Source organism: Artemia sp. Qi Xiang Cuo, chromosome 6 (assembly GCF_049724085.1).
Source record: "Artemia sp. Qi Xiang Cuo chromosome 6, ASM4972408v1, whole genome shotgun sequence".
Taxonomy (NCBI): Eukaryota; Metazoa; Arthropoda; class Branchiopoda; order Anostraca; family Artemiidae; genus Artemia; species Artemia sp. Qi Xiang Cuo.
This window is the reverse complement of record NC_142799.1, coordinates 51,483,336-51,507,756: the sequence shown is the minus strand read 5'-3', so window position 1 is coordinate 51,507,756 and position 24,421 is coordinate 51,483,336. Positions and strand designations below refer to the sequence as shown.

Below are 24,421 nucleotides of genomic sequence, written 5' to 3'. Positions count from 1 at the left end.
ACGCTTTAAAAATTTTCAGTGTTAGCATTCAGATTCTGAAAATTTGATTTGTGTCCTAAAAACTTCTTTATTCTTTTAATAACTTTTCATGCGGAAGAAATGGATACAGGAAAGGAGACACTACATCCCATGCCTATTTATCACCTCCTGAATTTTGTTTCGTAAATTCTGGGTTGGATGAAACGTGGATAAATGGAAAAAGTAGAACAACTTAATGTTGGTCTTGATCCGAACAGCTTCGCTATACATTAAGTAGAGGTCGCAGACAATCCACAGCCTCAGCCTTTTCCTCTTCCTTCGCGTGACATTTTTATTGATGGCGTGAAATCCTATCACATAAGCCTTTTACTGGTAGAACGAATGTGACTGTAGCTGTATGAAACGCAGAAAATGCTTGAATCAAAAATAATGCTCTAATGTTCCACTGTTCCACTTGCCACCTTTCTACTTATGTGACCTGTCAATTTTGTTTGTTTTAGCTATTCTAAGTTACTCACTTAGAAGAACAGAACTTCCTCTTTAATTTCGAAAAATAGACAAAGGAAGATGTGAAGAAAAGAAAGAGATAAAAAAAATGTCAGTGTCTCTCATGAGGAAGAGGGTAAACATGCCCGAAACCAGAAAAAATGTGCTGCTATTGTAAGAGACAATTTGTTAAACAAAGCGAATTTTTAAATGTTTCAAAATCATCCTAATGGTGTCAGGATGAATTGAAATGCTCTGAAATTTTCTCGATGGTGGCAAGAGAGAGTAACAATGATTAAAAAATTTCTGTTCATAGGCAGCGCAATAGCGCTGCCTAAGTAAAGAGCGATGTAGACACAATATATTATATTTTTTTCCAGACCAGGGCATTTCTTATGGGATGAGTTGTCGTAGAAACTTCGAAACGGGCTCATTAAATTGGAAATTGCAAGTTCTAATACCCTTTTTGATAGTCAGAAGTGATTGGAGGGCAACCAGGCCCCCACACCCATCATTTCTCTAAATACATCCAATCAAAATTTTGGGATAGCTATTTTGTTCAGTGTAGTTGAAAGGTCCAGTAATTATGTCTTTGAGAACGATACCCCCTCCCCCAAACACACAGAGAGCCCCTAGGGCAAGGGTCGTAAGTTATGCTCGGGTGGCATATAAGATTTTTATAGAAAGGGTGGTCGTGTATGCTTTCGAGGGGGGTCATTGGATTAAAAATTCGAAGTTTTGGTTCCCTGTTTAAGAGTCAAAGTGGCCAGAGGGCAACTAGCCCCCCCCCTCACGTGCTATTTTCCCCAAAAGCATCTGATAGAAAGTTGAGATAGCCATGTGTTCAAAAAAGGGTCCAAATATCACACAACAAGGCTTGCAGGGTTGAAACAACCTCCCTGGGTCTGAGGATAAAGGTTATAAGGTATGCCCCGGGGCATATAAGGTTTTTTATGGAAGGGGTCGTCGTGTGAACATTAAAGGAGGCTCATTTGATTAGAAATATAAAGCTTTGGTTCTCTGTTAAGAGTCTAGAGTGGTAGAGGGCACCTAGCCCCCCCCTCCCTTCCTTACACCCTCTTTTCCCCAACTGTACTCGATCGAAATTGTGAGATAGCCATTTTGGTCACAATAATCCAAAGAGCATATAACAATGCCTTCAGGGTTGACACAACCCCCCAGAGCCCAGGGGCAAGTTCTAGTGCCAGTCGGAAGTTCTAGTGCCCTTTTTAAGAGCCAAAAATGAATGGAGGGCAACCATCCCCCTCCCCAAGCCTATCATTCCCAAACACATTCGATCAGAATTTTAAGAGAATTTTTTTTTCTTCAACATTGTTGAAAGGTCAAATAATTATGACTTTGGGGATGTCAACCTCCCAACAGTCCTCGGGGCAAAGGCTGTAATTAAGCAGTTCGTTCAATGTCTACATATACTATATGCTATTGAGAAAGGTATGCATGTTTGAACTTTACTTTTCAAAAAGTCGAAGGGCATTTAGATTAACCTTTCGGAGAATGTTGAGGGAAGTGTTGAACTAAATCAAAACATATTATATGCATTCAGATTGTCAAAAGGGTGTAACTCAGGAATGACTGAATATCTTGATTTGAACCTCCGGGAAATGATAAGGGCGATGATAAAAAAGGCAATATTTGTATGCTACCAGCATTACTAAAACTACCACAACTACTACTGCTACCACTACTACTACCACACTACTCCATTTACAATAAGAACTAAATCAAAAGACGATATGTTCATGTACATTGTCAAAAGAACGTATCTCAAGAATTGATTTGGGCATTAAGTTGGAACCTTCAGAGAATTCTCAAAGGGGAAGATCATCTGACCAAAAGGCAATATGTTCACGATACTACTAACAGTACTGTCACTGCTACATTTACTACTGCTATTACTACTTCAACTACTACTTTTATTGCAACTACTTGTAAGGCTAAGAGCAATGAGATGACATTTCAAGAAGTATTTGAAAATACAGGTTATCAAAAGAACATATCAGCAATGGCATAGCAATGGCTTATTGTATTATGTTTAAACCTTCAGGACTTACAAAGAGGGCTGCTCAACTGACCAAAATGTAATACGTTAATACTACTGCTGTTACTAATACTACCGCTATTACTATTAATACTACTACTAGTAATATCAGTACTACTACTCTGACTACAATTACAGCTAAACCTAAAAGGTATGAAGGTGAAATTTTAAGGAATTTTGAGGGGAAAGTAGAACTAAATCACAAAGCATCTTCAGTATGTACTTTGTCAAAAGGGTGCAACAACAATACCTTAAGAACAATTTTATGTGTGTGAAGTTGAAACAAACAGGGCTTGTTGTGGAGGATGTTGAAATAACCAAAAGAAAATATTTGCATCCTAATGCTACTGCTTCTCCTCGTGCTACTACTACTGCTACTATGTTTACTAATTCTACTACTACTTTTGCCACTAAAGCTACTATCATTAAGTTTATTTCTCCTACTACTGCTGCTGCTAATAAAACTAAGGGTATTAAGGCAAAAATTTGGGAAATATTGAAACTGTATGGAGCTAAATTACAACATACTATGCCTAAACAGGTTGTGAATAGAACGTATCAGAAATCCTTCAGGAACGGTTGATGGTATTAAGTTGAAATTTTCAGCATGTGTTGAAGGGGATGTTGAAGAAACCAAAGGCGCTATGTGTCTAGTGCTACTAAGGCTACTGCTACTATTGCTACTACGCAAGATAAGAGTGTTAAGGTGAAGCCGTAAAGAAATATTTAGGCGAATTTGACCTAAATCAAAACGAACTATGAGCATGTAGATTTCCAGAAAGGTGACAAAACCTGTGACTATGTCTCTAGGTATTGGATATATCAACCACCAACAATTATGCAACTGGCAGATTATGCTTTAAAACTAAATATTGCTTTAAAATTATATCAAAAGAAACTGTCTTTATGGTTGCAAATAAGACACCTCAGCAATATATCGAGAACGACTGGGGGTATATAGTTGAAACTTTCAGGGTTACTAGTATTACTACTTCTGCTCTTTCAGTTTAAATAAATTAAAAGAGTGTAAGGGTATCCAGGTTTTCAAAGAGCGTAGACAGAGTTTTTTTTGGGAATGATGTTAAGTTTTATTTTTTAGGTCAACTCGAGGAGGTAGAAAATTCAACTAAACAATTTACTACTTGTGCAAGAATTAAAAATTGCTAAAAATGTTTCGCCAACATACAATTAACAGAAATTAATTTAAAAACTTTTTCCACAAAAAAAGTTTTTCAAAGAAAAGTAAAGAAATCCATTAAACCGAAAATGAGCGGAGATAAAGTCAAATAACATTTCAAACATAAAATTACCACAAATCGCCATCAGTAAATAAATGAAACACAGAACAAACAGAAATTACAATAAATAACCTAGTCCAACTCAAAACGAGCAAAAATTAAGAAGAATAGGGCTGACAACCCCTATGCCTTCTCAAGACCAGAACATAATTTAAACTTTACTGAAAACAAAATATATTTTGAATGTTTGCACTTTTTTACTTTAATAAATAAAAATTTATTAAAACTTTAAGAAATAAATATTAGTATGTGTACATTAAACTGACAATCGATGGTCGTTTGTTTTTTTTCTGTAAAGTACAACTATTTTCTGGTCTTGAGAAGGCATGGGGGTTGTCAGCCCTATTCATGTTAATTTCTGCTTGTTTTGTGTTTGACTCGGTTATGTATTGTAAGTCCTGTTCCTTTTGGGTTTCATTTAGATATTGACGATGATTTGTGGTATTTTTATGCTTAGTAGATTATTTAATTTCATTTCTGGTCATTTTTGGTTTAATGGGGTGGTTTACTTTTCTTTGAAAAGCTGATTTTGTATATAAAAAAAAATTAATTAATTTCAAAAAAGGTTGAGCTTAGAAATAAAGAATTTTCTTATCTAAAATTTTAAAATAATCTATTTTATCGAATAAATTAAACAGGCCTAAATAAACCTTATTCTAGGGACATTGCAATACAAAAGCTGGACTTAAAATGAAAATCAGGGGTCTTGGGGGAAAGCATCTTCCACTAGTGGTTATAATACCCTGAAAAACACCAACAATTATCAAAATTTAAATAAAAAGTAGGGGTTTTTCAAATGAAAGTACAAGTTAACATTTAAACTGAAAAATAAAAGAAAACACCCGGTATACAAGTTGGCTACTGCCAGCTCAGCCTGCGGCAACGGTTTGACTTCTCAGTGCTTTAACATTCGTTACTTCTGAATGAAAGTAACAAACTTCAAAAAAAGAAAAAAAAATGTTATCACAAGGGTTCGAAGGTGAAAGGGCTTAATGTTCACTTTTGTTTTAGCAATAAAATTTGATTCAAATGTTTCATTTATCGGGTAATTTCTGTTTGTTTTCAGTGTTCTTCCTATCTTTACTTTCATACGAAAAAAACTTGTTTTTTGTTTAACCTATATTACGCGGCCACATGAAAATCGTCATAAAACCTGCTAAAATACTGTTTACATTCTAGTGTCTGAGCAGAGCATTTAGTAATTATCCGCCCCATCATTTGAATAATGTCTTAATACCTTATATAACCTTATACAAATATTTTCCAACAAATATTTTTGCGTTTAAATTATTACAAAATACCAGCCCATTGGATGTCTAACACGTATGTAGTAGGAGGGGGCTGGTCTATGGAAGTTTTTTCCTTCCAGGGCAAGGTCAATGTATAGCGTCATTCAGAAGACTAAAAGATGAAGACTACACACAGTTTGGATGGAAATGGAACGCCTACTTGACTGAATTTAGTGTTAGATGATAGATGACAGAAGAATGCAAGAGATCCCTAATCAAAAACCCCTCAATATCAGGGTATGATGGTCAATAAACTCAATAAACGATTAAGGTAGGTGGTTAGACTTCATGTTTTCCTAGACTTTATCGTATTATTTGATATTTTGTTTGCAAAATTAGGTAAATTACTATGAGTATTTGATATTTTGAACATAATTCATATATTAAGTGGTTATTGATTCCGACCTTAGTTTATCTCAGCATGGATGGACATCGAATTATAAAAGATACTTAATATTCTTAGATACCTCTACTCGGTGCATTTTTTCAGAAATAAAAAAAGAATCATGAACGTAAATTTAGCACGTAGCGAGTTGTTGGTTCTTAAGAATTAATAATTTGAATTCACGACAATATTGCGAAAATTCTTTAAAATACTCAATTTTAAATAAATGAGTTTCTTTCAGTTATTTGGTTAGTGGCTACTCTGCGAGGTCTTGGGGGCTTGGGGACTAAATTTCAATGAACGCAGGAATGAATGATGTAAGTGATGTTGGATAAATATTTTTAACACCCTTTGACAATTGCTCGGATACATAGGGACCCATGGACAAAATGGACCCCCTTCATTGGTAACGCTTGGGGCGTAAGTAATTCTATAAAAAAAATATCTCGAAAATTTTAACAAGTTAGTATTTTCAGCTATTTCAAATGATAATTGAGGATTTACTATGTGTAATACTTTTAACAGTAAGCAATATTGTAGGATAGTTATGTCGAAGAAGACAGATAGTTTGAGATAGAATCTAGGTTAGGGATGCCTTATGGAAGTTAAACTTTCTAGAAGTGCCAAAAAAACTGCAATACTTTGTGAAAGCAACTTAAGCTTTTCGAATATCACTAATATTTTAAATTAACTAGATACATCAATAAAATGTTTAATATTTCATATCAGATGTAGTTAAGTTGATATCAATCCCCTCTCCTTCCACCAAATGACTGAAGAAATGGCCCCCTTTGCAATCTTCCATGACAAATCATGTTAAAGAATATATGTTTTCAAACCCTTGAACATTTTTCAATTTTGGCTGCTATATAGGGCTACATGTTTTGAGCCTGCAAACAAAGGAAATGGGGGGACTCCACCAATTGACACGTGTACGAAGGGAGGTGTTCTAGTCCCTGTATTTGTCGGAATACCTGAATTCTTGGTATTTTTTCCAATATTTTTGCTGTTTTCTTCAGTTTTGACGGCTTTGACAACCTTGAAACTCCCCTTGGTCGTTTCACCAGCAAATCTTGCAGGAATCCAAGTTATGTGGAAAAACCTAAATATTGGGCTGAAGGCGCAGTTTAAAGTATTTTTTTCTTTTTAAAATATTCACTGATTTTATTAAAAATCTTTTGGGTTCATATAAACAAAGGGATCACGCTAAGGCTGATGATCCTTTTAGTCCTCCCCATGTCCTTCCACTCAAACTTCTGTTCAACCATGGCCCATGGTAACCAAGAATTTTTAAACATGTTTTGGGCAATAAAACCTACCTGGTGAGAGAAAATTGCCATTTTTGGCTGATTTGGGGAGGGTTATTATTATTCGGTTAATTGTAGAAGTTTAGGATAGCGAAAATGTAGTTCTGGGAATCTTGGGAAAGTAGCCTGAAACCCTATCTTAATGAAATGATACCGAGTCGAAATGAAATGAAAACGAGTTGAAATGCTAAATCGTTATATTTTCTTCTTTTTTGTGTCATATTCATCAGTATGTTACAAAAAAGGAAAAAAATAATACAGATTTGAATCATTTGGTCTGTCCGCATAGCTGTATAAAAAATCATTCTGCAGCTAATTTGGATTTTTTTTTCATATCTAAATTATCTTATTACTGAATCAAAACTTTTCAGAATTTTCAAATCAAAGATATTTTTCTTTATTAAAATTGATGCAGGAAAAGACAACACGTTGAATACTTACTCTCACTTTGAATTTAGGGTTTTATTCGAAAAATAAAAATACAAAATTTTAATAATATACAGTATAATTTCTATTTATTTATTAGCTTTTCAAGTATTCAAATTTTTTAACAGTGCCCCTCCGTCTAGTTTAATAGTATTGTTGCCTACTAAGAAAACAGATGTCCCATTTACCGCTGGGATTTTTGATTCCCTTTCCCCCCACGTTTTGCAATTACTTTGTAAAATGTAATAAGACAGTGAAATAGTGTATCCAATTCATTGCTAATATACTGGATGTTGTCCACCAGCCTCACTCGCGTATCGCACGAGTCTGATTATTTTGCACCACAAGTCTAAAGGAAACTGAAGCCATAAACACCAGCTTCAGAAACTGGACTGGCGAGTTTCAAATTTAAGCCGCAAATCTCACCGAATTTTGCATCTGTGAGTGATCTACTCCCCCCCCTCCCACAGTCCCTGGGGAAATGGCTGTAAGCTATGCAAGCTATTGTTCACATATAGTATAATTGGGAAATATACGGAAATTTTTCGGAGGGAGGGATATTTTCTGTGGGTGGGGGGGGGGGGGTCCACAGAGAGTGCTTCCCATGGGCAGGAAATATTCCGGATAGGATTTTCCAAGGAGGAGGGGGATTTCCCGACACGATTTTGAAAAACCAAAAGGAGTTAAAAAAAAGTTTTTTCAACTGAAAAATAGGAGCAACATTAAAACTTAAAAAGAACAGAAATTGTTCTGTATGTGAGGGTGGTTGTACTCCTCGCTCTTTACACTTAAGTTAGAATTTTTTCCCAACTCTTTAAGAAGACTACTGAAACACAACGGCTGTTGAATTGGATTAACAAGCTATTTTAAAGCTCTAACAACTTTAGCATAACGAGCAAGGGGTAAAGGAGGGGCAACCCCAGGGGCTAATCCAAGATTTTTTTAGGGGGGGGGGCGCAAAATAGGTTGATCCGAAAAAAAAATTAAGGCGGGGTGCAAAATAGGTTGATCCGATAAACTTGCGTTAGGAGCAAGATTAATTAACGCAAATATGAGTTAATTAAGTAAATTACACTACTTTAGACTACGCTAAAGTAGTCCACTAGCCCCCCCCTCTGGATCCACCCCTGGGCAACTCCCCTCAAATACGGAGCATTTTCTGTTCGTTCTGTTCAAGCCTATTAAATTACATAAGAAGTTGAAACTTTTTACTAGTTAAGATCTGAATGGTGCCAAATGAACGATTATCACGACTTTCCACGAAACTCACAAAGATAGATTCAAAAAAAAAATAATCATCGGTAAATGGCAAACAAGTAAGCGGAGTAAAAAATAATCCTCATCAAAAATTTATCCAGACAATCAGCATAAAAAGAGAGATATCTTGGCCTCCTCTCCTGTGCCGTAAACTTTTTCTTTTGTTAATGGAAATTTAACGACTATAAAACAGTTTCTTCCATTTTTTCTGTTGATATTTCTTTTGTAAGATAAGAAATTTATTTATTACACATAATTGTAATTACTGGGATTAATTCATATCTCTGTTACTGCCAATAGTCAATATTCTTCAGTGAAACATTTTGTTCGAAAGTCAAACCTATTCAGTTCAACTAACACCACGAATAATGGCATATGTTAACATGAAATCGAATTATATGAACGAGCCTGTTACTGGTAAAAAGGTAGGGTAAATATGCATTCACTACAAGTGACACTGTAAGCTGAGTCAGAGTCGACCCAGCTCTAAATGGGCACCTGAAAAAATCTGGGATAGGTAAACAGGAAGGGTGTGAAAAAGCACAGGATGGCTGGCCCCCAACTCCCCAAATCACTTCCTGGATGAACGGCGAAGATACGGTGGTCTGCACCACCGTTTGGACCTTAAGGGTCTGACGCCGTCATACTTACTTTACTTACTACTACAGGTGAAACTTTACTCTTTGGATCATCTTGACAAATAAGTATCCATAATCAAGGGCACCCATACAAATTTGCCCACGTGAGTGAGAGGAAGGGCGAAGTTTTTTATTACTAAAGGGAGGGTCTTTGAAAAATAACTTCTTTTGCAAAAAAATAAGCGTATGTTTCGACATATTACAAAACTGGCTGTTTTTTATTGGTTTCTATCTACTAAGGGAGGGTATAAAGCCCCCTACCCTTCCTTGCAGATATCCCTGTTTTTATCTAAGTATTTGGAATGTAATCTTAAATTTTATATAAGTAATCTTGAAACCATCAGGATGGAGATGATTTATTCATCTCGTAAAAGTTACCACAGGAAAAGACAGTTCCGGAAACACGACTTGGGATGACATTAAATTAAAAAAAAACTAGTTTTTCAACTGACAGTAAGGAGCAACATTAAAGCTTAAAACGAACAGAAATTGTTCTGTATATGAGGGTGTTATTCCTCCAGAAAACATCGCTCTTTACGCTAATGTTTTTTAGTACTTGAAAAAAAAACTTCTTATTGTTCTCTAGGCAGGCATGCCTTTCCAAAAACTAACCTGACAAGTATGTGTCCAATAAAAGAGTCATTCATACTCCTGCCATTTACCCGTGCCATAGCCATGTAAACATTGGCCTCTCAATTACTTGGACTATCCGTCTTGGCTTTTCTCTATCTACAATTACCCAGCCCAGTCTTGATGCAACCTATTGCCCAAAATACTTGATAAATTCAATAGTGTCTCAGGAGTCGTTCTTAAAAGATTGGGACAGAACTCAAACTTTTGTGTAAAGAGCTAGGTGTTGTGGAGGACTAGCCCCCCTCATATACGTAATAATTTCTGTTCGTCTTATGTTTCAATGTTGCTCCTTACTTTCAGTTGAAAAAACGTGTTTTTTAATTTCATTTATGATCGTTTTTTAAATAATGCCAGGAAATCTGGCTACTACTCCACGGAAAAATCCTTCCTCCTCAAAGATTTATTCTCAAGACAATTCGATCATGGTGAAAATTTACCCCGGACAATTACCCTCAACTTCTCGACGCATAGAACTGAGACGGAAAAGAGAAAGCCATACATAAGATGAATTTCATATAGGAATTCTGACACATCCCACCAGTGTAAAATTTCCCCTGAAAAATTCACCCCTTGGAAACTTCTCTCCCCATGGAAAATTATCCCCGAGGAAAATCCCAACCGCAAAAATTCCTTTCCCCCCCGAAAAATGTATGCATTCTTCCCATAACAAATATTATACGTAAACAATAGGCAAATGACTCTGTGGGAGGGTATGGGAGGGTTGAATTTCGTATAGGAATTCTGACACATCCCCTGGTGAGAAATTTCCCCTGAAAAATTCACCCTCTGGAAACTTCTCTCCTCATGGAAAATTATCCCCGAAGAAAATTCCACCCGCAAAAATTCCTCCTCCCCCCCGAAAAATGTATGCATGCTTCCCATAACAAATATTATACGTAAACAATAGGCAAATGACTCTGTGGGAGGGTCATGGTATCCCCAAAGGCATATTAATTCGGCCTTTCAACTATGCTGAACAAAATCTCAAAATTTTGATCGGACGATTTTGAGAAAAAAGTGGCCTAGTTGCCCTCAAATTTCTAGTCACTTAAAAATGGCTCTAGAACTTTAAATTTCCTTTCGATTGAACCCTCTGACGATATTCTAGGACCACTGAATCGGTACGATCACCCATGGAAATAAAACACACACACAAAAAACAAATAAACACGAAAAAAATACAAAATTTTTGGCAGAAAATACAAAATTCGCATTTTTTCAGATAGGCACTTGAAACTTCTACGGTAGAATAGTACCCTACAGTACTAACCAGATTTCGGACTTTCAGAGTAACATAGTTATTCGTATGGTATATAAGCATGATATAAAATTTCAGTGTGAAAAAGCTCGTGCTTATCTCATTGTTATTAATAAACTTTAGGATTTCTTGAGTGAGAACAGAATTTTCATCATTTCTACATATTCCTGTTACAATCTTTCTGATAATCATCCTTCCATATCAATCACATAGAGGAAAAAGCCTTCTGCGTTTTCTTATCTAGAATCTAGCAAAGAACAAACTATATATTTAGAGCCATCACTTCTTTCTAAAAAGTCATTCAAATATGACAGACCCCCAGAAAGAAGGATATTTTCAAAACCCACGTGCATTACACCATCTTGTACCAGAACCTTCAGTTTTCGTCAAAAATAGCAATAAAGACCAAAAACGTAGATATGATAATTAGCTTCCAAATGAGCCCTTAATTACTACTCTACAATGCTCCAGTGCCTCGCTAAAAACGAAAAAAAAAACACCAAATCAGCGCTTTACAGGCTAAAATATGGTTCCTTTAGGTTTTAAAATGGCTGAAACCCTCAAAAAACAGGTTTTCGACCGTGAAAATCTGAAGGGTGCACTTTCTATTTTGACCCTGTAGCAATTTCAAAGGGTTTCAGGCTAATTTTAGAAATATCCTCAAGTTTTTTTTTTCGCAATATTCCTTCATTATTAACATAAACTGAAATAAAAGCTACCATTTCTGAATCAGCATGAAAGGACAATATTATCTCACGTGACGGCTTTTTTTCAAAACACACTTTTAAATTTTCGGTTACTATGGGCTGAGTTTTGCTCTTTACTAGGTTACTTTTAGGAGGCCAACCATGACATCTGTCTATCCACTATTTTGTAATTCTTCTCATTTTATTTGTAGATCAACGGCTTACATTCAGATAGCCTAATAGCACAATCTAAAGATCAAAAGAAGAGATTCAAGCTAATTGAAAAGGAACGAAAGAAAGCCGAAAAAGAGAGGGCAAAGGAGCTTCAAGCGTACCGAGGGAAATGGACTGCAAGATTCGACCGGGTTTTTGGTTGGCTTTTAGCAAAAATAGGAGAAGACACCATTTTTCTTGCTTTTCTTGGAATTATAGTAGCCATCATTAGCTTTGTGCAAGATTACATTGTTGTCCAGCTTCATAGAGGTATGAATCTATAAGAGTTAGACATTTTTGACGAAATTATCTTGTGAAGATTTTAGACAGAGAACCGGTGTTTTAGAGGACATTATTTTTGTTAACTACTAAAGAATAATCTGTGTCATTTGTGGTAAAAGATGCCTCTGAAAAACTTGCAAGGAATTCATGTATTTGAGGAAGATATGCAAGGGCGCCGGCAGAAATTTTTCAAGAGAGGGGGACCAGACACCAAAATAGCAGTGGTGGTTGAGTGACAGTCTAGGGGGTTTAGGGCACCAAACTACGACTTTAGCCCGAAGAGGACGGATTTGCAATCAATTTAAAATCTCGAGAAGCTAATCGATTTAAAAGTATTAATAACTATATTTTAGGCTTCTCAGTTGCAAAAGAAGTAATGCCACACGGTGGTAGTACTGGATTCAACCAAGTTGATTCGCTTTATTTGTAATGAAGTTATGCTACGTTTGGTGATCTGTAATTGCGTATCAGCTATAATGAGGGGAGTATGAGTCATTGTTTAGGTGGGGTCAGGGTAGATTCCTACAAAAGTACATTTTAATGGACAAACTGGTTACTCTTCGTGAGGCTTCAGATAAATGTTGAAAGAGAAAGGAGGAGAAGGAATTAATAAAAATGTTTCTTTATACAGCTAATATGTTACATTCCCATATCTATTAGCACAGAAGTGGAAAAGCCAAGGCAGGTCATCATCAAACCCGCCATGATATTTCTTTGGGGTGGCAAATACTGCTAGGAATTTAGCGTTCAGCAATTTTTAATGGTAATATTTTTCTTTTTTTATTTATATGAAGTACTTCAATGTATTTAAAAAAAAAATGTGTAATGTATTTATCGATAAGAAAATTCTATTGTAGAGGTTGTGATGACTTCAGTTATGTAGAAGATCAAAAGTTTCACAGAATTTCCATCCATACAAGGAACCCTCCTTTTTATCCAACCAAAATTCTTTAGCAGTAATATTAACAAGGACTTTTTACCAAAAATTACTATTCATCGCCAATTTTTTAAGTATATTCAAATTTTATCCAAAATTGAAATTGCAAATTTAAGCGTAGAACTTTACTAATCAACGTAAAATTATTGATTTACACATTTTAAAAGCAATCGACTAGGGATTTGAGGGACCGGTACCTCGATTTATATTTAGGTTAGGCCTGGGTTGGATTTGGAAAACAGTCAGAAAATCAATAAAAAAAGAGCTTTTCAACTGAAAGCAAGGAACAGATTTGAAACTTGCTCCTTACTTTAGTTGTAAATCCTTTTCAATTTGTTTAATTACGTTTCATGAAACTATAAAGTTTTATGAATACAATACTTTTGGCAATGCTGTTTGGATTTTGATGGGTAATCGAACAGTTCGTGGTAATGAACTGTAGCTTACTTACAGCAACCTGGCTCAATAGTAGCCAAAATTTTTAAAAACGGAATTTTGATGCCAATAGATATATTAACAGAATTGGCCTATTATGTTGATTCCAAATATATTAGTTTCATTAAGTTTAGTCAACCAATCAAAATTTGCGAGCCGGAGAAAATTTGTCTGATTTTCGGAAATGCGGGAACTACCCCGTTGAAGTCATTCAGTGGGCCTAGAACGTCAGGGTAGGGCTCATTCTAATAAAAATGAAATGTTCTTGTGCCCTTTTTAAGTGACCAAAAAATTGGAGGGCAACTAGGTCCCCTCCCACGCCACTTTTCTCCGAAACCGGACTGACCAACGTTCTTAGATAGCTTTTTTCTTCAGCATAGTACAAAGGCCCAATAACCATGTCTTTGGAGATAAAATAACCCCCTACAGCTCCTGAGAAAAGGTTTTAATGTTATAAAAATCGTCCTTTGTTTTATTTGTTGTTGGAAAGTATGAATACATTTTTGGGTGGGGAGGGGATGACGAATTATTTACTGGGGGAATTTTTAATGGAGAGGATGGTTTCCAGGGCGTGAAATTTTTGGAAGAAATTTTACATTAGGTGAATTTGCCAGAATTCCTGTACAACATTCCTTTATATGTCTTGCCTTCTCTTTGCCGACTCAATTTTACGCGTGGAGATGGTATGGGTAATTGTCCAGGGTATATTTTCGCCAGGATTGATCTGTCTAGAGGATACGTTTATGCGGAAGAGGAGTTTTCTGCGGCGGTGGAGCCAGGTATCCTGGCGTTATTTAAAAAACGATCAGAAATAAAAAAAAACAAGTTTTTTGAACTGAAATTAATGAACAAGAATAGAACTTAAAACGAACAGAAATTATTACGCATATGAGGGGGGGGGGGGGGGTACCCCCACTTCAACCTCTCGCTCTTTGTGCTTAAGTTTAAATTTTGTCCTAATTCTTTAAAAACGATTCCTAAAACACAAGGGTCGTTTAATTAGAACAATAAATAACTTTTTTTAAAGTGCTGAAAAACTGTAGCTTGAAGAGCAAGGTGTTGAGGAGGGGGAGCCCCCCTCATATACATAATCATTTCTGTTCATTTTAAGTTTTAATGCTGCTCCTTACTTTCAGTTGAAAAAAACTTGTTTTATTTTTCTTTATTTAATGAAGCTTAAAGACAAACAGTTTTCTAAAGGCAATGGAAAAAGTATTTCAATTAAATTAAAAGTATTTAAAAATGAAAAAAGTAAGTAGCTACAAAAAATACACAAAACAATAGCCTACTTACAAAAACTAAGATATAAACATCGAGCATTAAGTTCTGTTGAGCAATGCTGAAGCGTTGGATATATGTTTTTTTACAATATCGACAGTTTTGAACTTGTTTATCAAACTCCAAAATATTTAATGCCTTTAGACTCAGTGTTTGTAAAAGTAATTCATTATCAAAGTATTTTGCTCAAAGTAAAACATTAAAACTAAGAATAAGAAAATCAAATAAATTTTGATTCAATATTTTTAATTAAATTTTGAATGCCAAAAGCCAGTATATTTGACATATTTTTACTTCATAACTGCAAAAAATTAAATCTTTTTCAAAGTGACAAATACATAAATACAATCACTCCTAGAAACAAAAAAAAATGATAATAAAACACAAAATCATATTCGTTCAGAAGGAAAATACAGAAATTTTCAGAATTCCGTTCAGGAGAAACGTTTCTGATTACAGTGGCTTCATATATCAGCTCATGGGTTCTCTTGCAATACAAGCAAAATTTGACGGTATATTCTTACCGAAATTGCCCCTTATTAACTTGTTTTTTCTTGAGTTTTATATTAATATACGAACTTTCTTGTGTTCTAATAACTGCAATAATTACTAATAAACAAATACATATTTAAGATAACCATAAAAAGCTGATTAGTTGACTGAATGCTATCAATAGTTAGGCTCTTACACTTTTGTTATTGACAAGGATCGCTATTTACTTACCATTCATTGCTATGAAGAATTTGTCTTTTTGTTTTCATTTGCTCCAACCAAACCATATAGAAAATTTTTTGTGGAAAACTGGTTAGGGGTTACTCAGTTACAAATTATAACTTTTATTTTCCTTTTTATGGGCCAAAATCTATTGGCAGGCAACCAACAATGGGACAACAAACATTTTTTAAATGCTTTTCCCCTATTCTGCTCTCTTTCCTTTGGTTCCCTTATCATTTCTTTATAGTCCCAAATTTCCAGGGGAGGGGGCATAGCCCCCTTGCCGGTGCCTATGAAAATAGGTATATAGATTCCTGGTGGTTACAAATAACTTTATTTTGTTGCTTTTTTAGCTAAGTTTAGCAACTCAAAACTGTAAAAATTGAATGAAAAACATGAATGTAACGAAAAAATCACACAACTTGAAAGTAATAGTAGCAAATCAAAATCGATATAATATTGCACCAGAGATACCTTTGCATCTCCGATGTTACCTTTGATTTTTCCTTTAATTTCCCAGTTGAAACACATGGTTGAACTAAAGTTAGAAACAAATCAAAATTATCAAGAAAATTGAAGTCAAATCAGACGTGATACTAGCCGATGTATAACATGATATATATATATTTTTTTTTTTTTTTTAACGAAGACAATTCATTTTTCATAGGCAACTGCACTAAAAATAGACTATCGGATTAAACAATGCTTTAAAATAAAGACATCGATCGGATTGCCAAGGTTTCTGCCTCTGTTTATTCGACTTGATCTACAAATGGAAAACAAAAACAATTCCTTTGTATATTCTTGCTAGAATTATAATTATTTATGCTGTTCATATGGAATTAAAACGAACTGATGATTTTGACTGTGTGTTTCAGCGCGAATACAAATGTATGACCTAACATCCATCGATGAACTCAAATTCTTTGCTTGGGTGATATTGCCGGTTGCACTGGTCGTTTTTGCTGCAGGATTCGCTCACTTAGTTGCTCCTCAAGCGATTGGTAAGTTTTTTTCAGTACATTTATCCTCTAAATGTATGACAAGATCTTGTGTAAGGTAAGTCAAAAGGCGTTATATTAAAACTGTTGTCAAAGATTATTTTCCTCGTCTAATATTAAGGAGTATACTATAATATTGTGTATCCATAGCTGAAGCTTTTAACTTCTTACTTAAAAATTTAGTTTTCTTATCTTGGAGGCTAAAAAAGAAGTTTCTTTCTACAATGAAATCTTCATTAATAACAAATAGTAAACCATGAACCTATTTTTGTTTTTCACTCTTCTGTACATTTATAGTAGCCTTTATAAACATAAAATACTGCCATCTAGTTGTCAGGAATGATTTATTCGGCTTTGGTTTTTGAACTGCATATAACCAAATTAGTTGAATATCCTGTATTTAATTTTATTATCATTATTTGGTGTTAGGACTTACCATTAGAGGGTACTCAAATATGTCTAGTTTTAAGAATCCATAAAGCGGCCCACTTCAAAAATAAATATTGTTTTGACAAAGTAAATATTCTCAAACGCCGACGTCGAGATTCTTTTTTTTTATTTTATTATTTTTTATCATAAGATAGTATCTATACTTTAAAAATGTTGTGACAACTTTAAGAAATTTTTGAATGTTTTTGCCGACTATAAGGTCTTTAGGCTACTATGTGGTTCTTTTCTGGTAAGGTAAGATGGGAATGACTTGAAAGGTAGAATGGGAAAATTTTAGGGATTTGTTAAAACCCAGGATTTATCATATTTTCATCAGGAACTCGAATTTATGATTGATAAATTTGTACAATACATTCACATTTCTTATGTACATAATTGGAACTTAAGCTGGATTTTTTTCGAAGGGTGGGGGATAAGAATTCTGAAAATGATAAAATAGGCGAAATTCGAATTACGGGGGCACGACTCGAAAGTGTACTGCCTTGTTGACGTACTGTCTGTGAACGAAGATATAGAAAAACATAGCAAGCTACTTGTTTTATAAATACAAACTCGTTGTGGGTCTGAGCAACCTGACGTTCTACTGCTGAACACTTCTTTTCTGTACCGTCCTATTCAAAGTTTCTACTTTAGCCACTTTCCTTAATACCCCCAAAAACATTTTTTTTCGTTTACTATGATTAATGATTGAATTTTTCCTTCAAACCTTATTGTCATTCAAAATTCCAAACTACTGCTGCTTTGGTTTTCTGCTCAGCATTTTGGGTCAAATTATGATGAGTGTATTTTTATCAGTTTTATTCTGGTCACATTTGTATACCTTTACTGATCCAATGCCTAGTTGATATACTTAAATTGAGTTCAATGTACTTTACTTTTTAAAAATTTGTCCTTCATTAAGAGTCTGCAATTGTTTAAATTTCACACCGAGCCTTTCAATTAGGCATTTGGGGATTAGCAAGGGCATATTAATTATTCCGGTCCAAGCTGGCTAAAATATCCAAAAAATTACAAATAGACCTTTGAGTCACGTGCGCAAAGTGAGGAGGGGACATTAATTCATAAGAACAGCAAAAAAAGACTCAAGTTAGAAGAAAACAGTAAAAAAAAATGCAAAAAAGGAGCTATAGGGTAAAAAGAGGTTTTAGACCAAATAAAACACCCCCTACCCTTTGTCCTTAAAAAAGATGGTTAAAAGTGACACCGCTTAGGGGAAATGTAATCTAATGGTATAATTTTCTTGTAAATGTTTTTTCGAAAAACTAGAATTTCCTCTTTTTTCTTCTGTTTCATAGAATTTAGACACCTTTATTTTCAACAATGTACAGTAGCACTGTATTAGTTTTCGTGTCAAAAATGCATGTACCTTCTGTGTTGTCTTTGGCTATGAAAGAAATTCTTAGAAATCCCTAGTCATGCCAGATTATTTCAATCAAATAAACTCAGTTAGAGTTTAGTCAATAATAAAATGATTATTCACAAATAATATGGGTTGCTTTTCAGACTTAGTTTTCCTGAGCACTGAAAACTGACCAATTTCATTTTATTATGCAAAATTAAAAACTGAATATTTGAAGGTTTTAGTGCTAATAGGAGAAAATCATTTTTTAATGGTATAAAATAAAAAAAACAAGTTTTTTAAACTGAAAGTAAGGAGCGACATTAAACTTTAAAACGAACAGAAATTATTCCGTTTATGAAAGGGGTTGTTCCCTCCTCAACGCCTCGCTCTTTACGCTAAAGTTTATTTATTGTTTAAAAAAATAGAGTTGTGAGAAAGTCAAAATTTAGCGTAAAGAGCGAGGCGTTGAGGAGGGGACAGCCCCTTTCATATACGGAATAATTTCTGTTCGTTTTAAGTTTTAATGTCACTCCTTACGTTTTTTAATTAATGCAGCTTTTATTTTGGCTCACCGTGATTGAATAAGTAAAACAAAATTTGTACACTAATTTTACTTTTCTTTTGCTAAATGGCTTTCTCTAAATTTGGTTCTGACGTAATTTACAAATTAACTTGTCAAATTAAAATGTCTGTATACTTACCAATAACCAATACTATATGTAAACAATGGGCAAAGTTCGTAACTTGCAGCCCTTCCCCTGGAAACTGTGGGGGGTTAGGTCATCCTAAAAGACATTTTTATTAAACTTTCGTCTATGCTGAACAAAATGGCTATCTCAAAATTTTAATTGGGTGACTTCGGGAAAAAAATGAGCGTGGGAGGGGGCCAAGTTGCCCTCCAAATTTTTTGGTCACTTAAAAAGGGCACTAGAACTTTTAATTTCCGTTCAAATGAGCCCTCTTACAATATTCTAGGACTACTGGAACGATACTATCACCCCTGGGGAAATAAAAAAGAAAAAAAAACTAAATAAAAACACATCCGTGATCTTTCTTTTGACAAAAAATACAAAAGTCCACATTTTTGCAGATAGGAGCATGAAATTTCTACAGTAGGGCTCTCTGATACGTTGAATCCGATTGAGTAATTTTCATTAAAGTCCTATGACTTTTAGGGGGTGTTTCCCCCTTTTTTTCGAAAATAAGGCAAATTTTTTCAGGCTCATAACTTTTCATGGGTTAGACTAAACTTGATGAAACTTATATATTTGAAATCAGCATAAAAATCTGATTTATTTGACATATCTATTGGCATCAAGATTCTTTTTTTTTAGTTTTGGTTACTATTGAGCCGGGTCGCTCCTTACTTTCGTTACCACGTTACGTGGTAACGAACAAACAGTTCGTTACAAAAAAAACTGTTTGATCAACCTTCCACTACTTAAAAGTAATAGAGATTGAACACTTTCATTGCGTTCATTAACAAAATTCTAGTTGGTACATTAACCGAGGCATTTCAGCAGGCTACTCCTATTTTCCAATTACGTCTGATTCTACAAGGCTTGTTTGTCCAATTGTTCTCAGCTTTTACTGCAAAAGTTAACCGGCTCCACATTGTGAATTTGGTTTACATTATTGTTTAATTATTTTAAAACATTATTATAAAAAAAAAGATTCAACCTTAGCCAATAAACTTTGGACACCAATATCTTGTGCGTGAGTATTCTTTTGTTGGAGGCGGGAGGGTAAATTTTATTGTTTCCTTGACTACAGCTTTGAAATTGTGGGCATACGTTTCTTTCAGGGTCTGGAATGCCTGAAATGAGAACTATTCTTCGGGGAATAATTCTGAAAGAATACTTGTCATTTAGAACCCTTGTTGCAAAATGTGTCGGATTGACTGCAACTCTTGGAGCAGGAATGCCAATCGGAAAAGAAGTAAGTTGTATAGTCCAATGCGTTTTCAGTATATGTCAAAACTTTTTGTTGCATATTTATTTGTATGGTTGTAGTTTTAAAAATAAATATTGTAATTAGAGAAAAATAATATTGTGTGCGTCAAGTTTTAATGGAATCTAAAAGATTTTGAAAGTTTGAACGCGGTAATTCCAAAGAAGTTATTTGACACTGATTGTTAAGGGCGTATTTATAACCCATCCTATGAAACGAAATATGCTCTATCGTATGACATAATCGCTGTTCCTGTTTCCTTATTGGGTCTCGTTTAAGAAGACCCAATAAGGTCTTTTAAGCATTTTATTCAAAATGTTTTTTACTTCTTTTCTAAAACGCAGGAATAGCTGTAATATTAAAGTTTTGAAATAAAAATATTTTTATCTGATTTTTAAGGGTAGATAGTAAACCTTCTTGCAAAAAACTCTTCTTCTTCAAAAAAATGAGGAACTAACATCAGATTTATTACTTTATTTTACCTTCCTGTAAAGTTTATAATGTGTAACATACCGGCAATTGAATTTTGCAGCCGAATAATGCCACTCATTTTGCTATTTGATAAGAAATTTATCTGCAGTACAATTCAAAAGGAACTTTTATCATTTCTGTTTCATTATTTCTTTTACTTTACAAAAAAAGTTTTATTAAGTAAAATCAGTAACGTTAACTGAAATAATACCTTTGAAAAAGGCAAACATACAAGCTTGAACATGCATTTTTACGTTTATATAAGAAAAGGCTTTATAGAGATGCCTAAGTAAAGAAAGATACCTCCCTTATTTTTTTTTCTTTGCCATTTCTTATGGAAGTACTAGTCATAGAAAATTTGGAAGAAGCTCATTTGATTGGAAATTAAAAATTCCAATGTTCTAATATGGATAAGAAATGATTGGGGGTCGATCATCTCCCTTGGGTGGATGATAGACTATTTATCAACAAGTGCAATGACACTTGTTGATTAGATAGTCCATCATCCATCCATCCTAGGGTGGAACTAAAATACATAGTCATGGAATAAGGGTAATTCAAATAGTCTATGAATTTCTATGATCCCGCTTAGAGTCTCAGCCGCTTAGAGTCCATTTTGCTATTCATCCCCCCCCCCATAGCCTCCAATGATATCAGATCAAAATTTGGGATAGCCATTTAGCCTAAAATTGTCAAAACCTCAAAAAAATACTGCTCATTGATATAAGCCTCAAACCCCAAGGGCAAGGGTAAAAGATTATGTAAATCGTCAATTGTTTACAGACAGCTTTAATAGCGGAAAAAAAGAGTGCTTGTTTGAAGTCGGGTTTCTGAATGGCTCAAAACTGTCACAGATCGTTCTCTGGGCCAAGATGAGCACATATATTTACTGGGACGCGAAGGGTCAGGGAGATAGAAATTAGTTAGAAACAATATATCTCGATCAGTTTGAAATTACATCCACAAAATGAAACCTACTATACAAAAAAAAAAAAAAAAAAAAAATTGGGAAGAAGCCCAGCCCCCCCCCCAACACAAATAAACTTTTTTCTAAAGCTTGCAACTTATAATTATGAATTTCTTAGCATATTGGGCCCCAGTGTGCAAAATTAACCGTGGTTTAGGGATATGGGCCCCCTGAAAACTGGTTTCCAAAAAAAGCCAATTTTTTTCAGGCTTTTTTGAAACTTATTTCTTTAGGCCATGAAAACCCCAATGCATAAGAAGACAGTACAGTATTTTGATCGTAGGAAAACTGGAACCAGAAAAGGAACCAAAATATTTTGTAGCTGACCCCCCAACTGAGGAACCCGAAAATTGTCTTTAAAGGAATCCCGATTGCATTGAGACTTTCAAGAAACGTTACCTGGACAACGGGACAAAACAATTTTTTTGGAAGAGAAGGGTACTAAGACGCCTTTCATTGGGTCTAAGACTTGTTGCCCTTGATGCATTTAAAACTTATAGCTGTAAGTCCTTGGCCTAGAAGAACCTAATGTAAAATAAAATGTTTTGGGAAAAATTGGATTCAAAGAGGGCTAAAAAAAAACTATTTTTTCTTTCAATTTAATATTCAGAAAACCACATATAGGTGTTCCTATTTTAGCTTTAAAAAGACACGTTGACAGGGCCAAGAAAACCTTAATTAAGAAGATGAATTTTAAAAAGATGGGTTGTATTGATTTAAGAAGTGAGAAACTAGGTGCAATATTTTTCTGTGTCTGTTCTATTTGTTGACCACTTAATATTGTACATCACGTGTACGGTTAAACATGGGTTGTTCTTTAAATATGTCCTAGATTTGCTTTGCTTAAGATTTTATTGAACTCAATAAAAAAAAATATATATATAAAATTCTCCCTCGGTAGAAAAATAGCATAAGTTGAGTTACAGAAACTTCAATTTACTAAGATGCAAAACTGAAAAGAAGGAGCACAGCAAAAACTTAAGATAGAACTATATTGAAAGAAAACAAACATTTATAAGGACAACAGTTTCAAAGTAATTTTGGCTGCATCTCCATTCATGACACCCAAAATGGCATAAAATGTCCTTCACCTCTGATAGGTTTGTCAAACAGTTCGTGGTAACGAACTGCAAGTAAGGAGCGACCCGGCTCAATGGTAACCGAAACTCTAGAAAACGGTATTTTGATACAAATAGATACATCAAAAGAATCAGATTTTAATGCTGATTTCAAATATATAAGTTTCATCATTAGTTTTATAGTATTGTGTGTGCGTTTGTGCTGCAATTGCTAAGTAATTTTATTTTTATTTGCTATGGGCTATGCTTAGTTATTGTGTATTATCATATACACATATTATCATATGCACAGTTATTGTGTGATTATCATGTATTTTGACTTTATATGCAACTGTATTTGTTTTTGCCATGGCCAAAAGAGGCTTTTGTTTTGCAATACATATCTATCTATACGGTTTTTTTTATATAAGTTTCATCAAGTTTAATTCTACCCATCAAAAGTTAGGCGCCTGAGAAAATTTGGCTGATTTTCGAAAAAAGGAGGAAAGACCCCCTAAAAGTTATAGAACCTTAATAAAAATCACACCATCATATTCAGCGTATCAGAGAACCCTACTGTAGAGGTTTCAAGCTCCCATCTGCAAAAATGTGGAATTTTGTATTTTTTGCCAGAAGAAAGATCACGGATGCGTGTTTGTTTGTTTGTTTGTTTGTTTTTTTTCCCCAGGGGTGATCGTATCGACCCAGTTGTCCTAGAATATCGTGGGAGGGCTCATTGGAATGGAAATTAAAAGTTCTAGTGCCCCTTGTAAGTGACCAAAAAAATGGAGGGCAACTAGACCCCCTCCCACGCTGATTTTTTTTCCCAAAGTCACCCGATCAAAATTTTGAGATAGCCATTTTGTTCAACCTGTTCGAAAATATAATAAGTACATCTTTTAGGATTATTTAACCCCCCTACATTCCCGGGGGGAAGGCTGAAAGTTATGAATTTTACCCAATGTTAACACATAGTATTGGTTATTTGGAAGTATACAGACTTTTTCAGGGGAGATTTTTCCTGGTAGTGGGGGGGGGGGGGTGGGTCGGGGCGTATGTGGGAGGATCTTTCCAGGAAGGAAGTTTTCATGGGGGAAGGGACATTGCTATGAAGGGGACGCCGGACTTCCCAGCATTATTTAAAAAAAGATCAGAAATTTAATATAAAAAAACAAGTATTTCAACTGCAATAGCAGTAACATCGAAACTTCAAACGAACAGAAAATATTACATATACGATTGGCTTCACCCCGTAGTCAATACCTCACTCTTTAAGCCAAAGATTTTTTAGTACTTTCATAAGAGCTATTTATTCTAATTAACGGCCTTTGTGATTAAGCGGTCATTTTTAAAGAATTGGAACAAAATTCGAACTTTCGCTTAAAGAGCAAGGTATTGACTAGGGGCGAACCCCCTAATAAACAAATTAAAAATATATGAATATAGAAGTTCGTTACGTTAGTTAATTCGTAAGTTACGTATATTTATTACTAATAAAAACGTTAGTAAATAAAATTAAACAAGTTTTGAGAAAGCCATTTCACTAAATAAAAGTAAATTAATATGAAAATTTTGTTTTAACTATTCATTTACGGTGAGCCAAGATCAAAACCTGCATATAT

General features: G+C 34.6%; 1 protein-coding gene across 2 annotated transcripts in view; it reads left to right on the top strand.

Moving 5' to 3' along the window:
• Positions 1–5,684: 5,684 nt before the first annotated feature.
• The window catches only part of LOC148951351 (chloride channel protein 2-like), a 128,008-nt gene continuing 109,271 nt past the window's right edge, over positions 5,685–24,421 (top strand). Inside the window, exons 1-4 of one of the 2 annotated variants that reach the window (XM_089090247.1) lie at positions 5,685–5,813; positions 11,914–12,184; positions 16,439–16,564; positions 20,158–20,291. In XM_089090247.1, coding sequence (XP_088946373.1) covers positions 5,793–5,813; positions 11,914–12,184; positions 16,439–16,564; positions 20,158–20,291 — 552 coding nt within the window. In that variant the 5' untranslated portion in view covers positions 5,685–5,792. Of the gene's footprint in view, positions 5,814–8,813; positions 8,912–11,913; positions 12,185–16,438; positions 16,565–20,157; positions 20,292–24,421 lie in introns of those variants that run through there. The other variant, XM_089090246.1, reaches the window with a different exon arrangement.